Source organism: Austrofundulus limnaeus, unplaced genomic scaffold, assembly GCF_001266775.1.
Source record: "Austrofundulus limnaeus strain Quisiro unplaced genomic scaffold, Austrofundulus_limnaeus-1.0 Scaffold1030, whole genome shotgun sequence".
Lineage (NCBI taxonomy): Eukaryota > Metazoa > Chordata > Actinopteri > Cyprinodontiformes > Rivulidae > Austrofundulus > Austrofundulus limnaeus.
In genome coordinates this window covers 118,166-119,719 of record NW_013953432.1, presented here as the reverse complement: position 1 = coordinate 119,719, position 1,554 = coordinate 118,166, and the positions used below count along the sequence as shown (strand labels likewise).

General features: G+C 48.0%; 1 protein-coding gene across 1 annotated transcript in view; it reads left to right on the top strand.

The window, feature by feature from the left end:
- Positions 1-1,554, top strand: part of LOC106533825 (vertebrate ancient opsin) — an 8,386-nt gene that overhangs the window by 4,818 nt on the left and 2,014 nt on the right. The window contains exon 2 of the mRNA XM_014030264.1: positions 354-564. Within this exon, the coding sequence (XP_013885718.1) occupies positions 354-564 (211 nt within the window). The remainder of the gene's footprint in view (positions 1-353; positions 565-1,554) is intronic.

The following is a 1,554-nucleotide window of genomic DNA, read 5'->3' as shown; positions in this document are numbered from 1 at the left end:
TAATAGTTATGGGCAGGTTACAATATAAAATGTTTGTCATAACCATGTCTTGTGATTGTTTGACAGGAGTTTTACTTTTAAAATGTAAGTGTATTTAATTTAGTTATGTTAGTTATGATAGTTTAGTTATAATGTAAATACAATAAAAATTAAACCAAGATTTAGAATAATTATCATTTTGATCCACACGTTGGTGATGTCTGACTGGACCTCGTGTCACTTTATGTTCAACTAATTGGCCCCGAGGTCAAAAAGGTTAAGAAGCCCTGGTTCAGACCATAGATCTGAGTTTTCACTCCATCAGGTTGAAACCAGGATCTGAACCCTTGAGTTTATGGTTTTTGTCCCCTCAGGGATCGTGGCTCTTTGGTCTCTGGCTGTTCTGTCCTTCGAGCGGTTCTTCGTYATCTGTCGGCCTTTAGGGAACATCCGGCTGCAGTCCAAGCACGCCGTGCTGGGCCTGATCTTTGTTTGGACCTTCTCCTTCATCTGGACCTTCCCCCCGGTGCTGGGCTGGAACAGATACACCGTGAGCAAGATCGGGACCACCTGTGAGCCAGACTGGTGAGACCCCCCACCCCACCCCTCTGTTCACCTAAAGTGTAAATACATGACGAGAACACACAGAGAGACCAAACCAGAACTGAACCAGGACCTTCGTGCTGTGAGACATTTCTAACCACTGGTCCACTGGTCAACTGGTCCACTGGTCAACAGGTTCATTGGTCAACAGGTTCACTGGTCAACAGGTTCATTGGTCAACTGGTCCACTGGTCAACTGGTTCACTGGTTAACTGGTTCACTGGTCAACTGGTCCACTGATCCACTGGTCAACTGGTTCACTGGTCAAATAGTCCACTGGTCAACTGGTTCACTGGTCAACTGATCCACTGGTCAACTGGTTCACTGGTCAACAGGTTCACTGGTCAACAGGTTCACTGGTCAACTGGTTCACTGGTCACCTGGTCAACTGGTCAACTGGTTACCTGGTCAACTGGTCCACTGATCCACTGGTCATCTGGTTCACTGGTCAACAGGTTCATTGGTCAACTGGTCCACTGGTCAACTGGTTCACTGGTCAACTGGTTCACTGGTCCACTGGTTCACTGTTCAACTGGTCCCCTGATCCACTGGTCAACTGGTTCACTGGTCAAATGGTCCACTGGTCAACTGGTTCACTGGTCAACTGATCCACTGGTCAACTGGTCCACTGGTCCACTGATCCACTGGTCATCTGGTTCACTGGTCAACAGGTTCACTGGTCAACTGGTCCACTGATCCACTGGTCAACTGGTTCACTGGTCAAATGGTCCACTGGTCAACTGGTCCACTGATCCACTGGTCAACTGGTTCACTGGTCAAATGGTCCATTGGTCAACTGATCCACTGGTTCACTGGTCAACAGGTTCACTGGTCAACAGGTTCACTGGTCAACTGGTTCACTGGTCAACTGGTCCACTGATCCACTGGTCAACTGGTTCACTGGTCAAATGGTCCACTGGTCAACTGGTCCACTGATCCACTGGTCAACTGGTTCACTGGTCAAATGGTCCA